The sequence below is a fragment of the Carassius carassius genome, chromosome 43, assembly GCF_963082965.1.
Source record: "Carassius carassius chromosome 43, fCarCar2.1, whole genome shotgun sequence".
Lineage (NCBI taxonomy): Eukaryota > Metazoa > Chordata > Actinopteri > Cypriniformes > Cyprinidae > Carassius > Carassius carassius.
Genome location: NC_081797.1, coordinates 23992330 through 23993765, shown reverse-complemented (window position 1 = coordinate 23993765; position 1436 = coordinate 23992330). Strand labels below are relative to the sequence as shown.

Genomic DNA, 1436 nt, shown 5'->3' with positions numbered 1-1436 from the left:
TGAGAAAATCGCCTTTAAAGTTGTCCAACTGAAGTTCTTAGTAATGTATATTTCTAATTTAAAAAAAAAAAAAAAAGTTTTGATATATTTACGTGATATGGGACATGGTCTTTACTTACGTAGCCTAATATCCTAATGGTTTTGGCCAAAAAAGAAGATCCGTCGTTTTGACCCATACAATGTATTTTTTGGCTATTGCTACAAATAACTGCTTATGACTGTGGTCCATGGTCACATATGTCGATGTTATCTTATAGATTAAAGTTAATAGCGAGTGATACGCAGATACGCAAACACGCTTCGAGCGGAGACGCGCGGCGCGCGCTGGACTCAGATTACAGTCTGCGCGTCTCGAGCGCGCGGACTCATACTAGAGACTCCAGATGTGGACCTCGTCTCTATCCGCTCAGTCAGACCTTCCGAGTGGACAGAAGCTATCTATCATGTTACCTTTCACTCTCGCTCTGTTTTTATTGCCGCTCTGTGCTGCGGTCTACAATGGACCTTTGCTCCCTGAAATGTCCAACGGGACTTTTCACCACTTCTTCGTCCCGGACGGTGATTACGAGGAGACCGAAGACCCGGAGAAATGTCAGATGCTCTTTAAATGGATCGACCGCAGACCGTGTCCGCTGGAGGAAGACCAGGACTCGATCATACGAGAGGATTTCATCATCATGAAACAACAGATAGAAGACGCGGCGCGCGTTCTGGAGAGCCTCGGGAAGAGCATCTCCTACGACCTGGACGGCGAGGACAGCTATGGGAAATACCTGAAGAGGGAGATCGTGCAAATCAATGAGGCTTTTACAAACGTGGAGAAATCTCTTGTGGAGCTGGAGACGAAATTCAAGCAAAACCAGGATACCGAGCAAAGAGAGGAGAATGAGTTCACCAGTAACTTCATCAAGCCCATGTATAATGTGAGGGACACTCTACAGGAAACTCTGGACATCTCTTCCGGACTCAAGGATAAACATGAACTCATCTCTCTGATCATTCGGAGTCATGGATCCAGGTTAAGCCGGCTTAAAAATGACTACCTGAATGTTTAGAGTCACAGACCTTCTGGACAGACTACAGTCCGAGTTGGATTGTTTTCCCCAAGTATGTTAAACATTGGCTCTCCAAACTTTCCCAAAGTGTGAAACTCTTTTTTTCTGATGGTTCATTCAAATATATATTGGACACATCTTCTCATTCAAAGAGTTTTCTTTATTTTCATGACTATGGAAATTGTAGAGTCACACTGAATGCATCAAAACTATGAATTAACACATGTGGAATTATATATGGAATTATATACATAACAAAACAGTGTGAAACAACTGAAAATATGTCATATTGTAGGTTCTTCAAAGTAGCCACCTTTTGCTTTGATTACTGCTTTGCACACTCTTGGCTTTCTCTTGATGAGCTTCAAGAGGTAGTCACCT

At 42.8% G+C, this 1436-nt stretch overlaps 1 protein-coding gene across 1 annotated transcript; it reads left to right on the top strand.

Annotated features, from left to right (window-relative positions):
- Positions 1-334: 334 nt before the first annotated feature.
- LOC132124653 (fin bud initiation factor-like) lies at positions 335-1169 on the top strand. The gene has a single exon (XM_059535771.1). The coding sequence runs from the start codon at positions 384-386 to the stop codon at positions 1053-1055; it is 672 nt and encodes a 223-aa protein (XP_059391754.1). The 5' UTR covers positions 335-383; the 3' UTR covers positions 1056-1169.
- Positions 1170-1436: the final 267 nt, after the last annotated feature.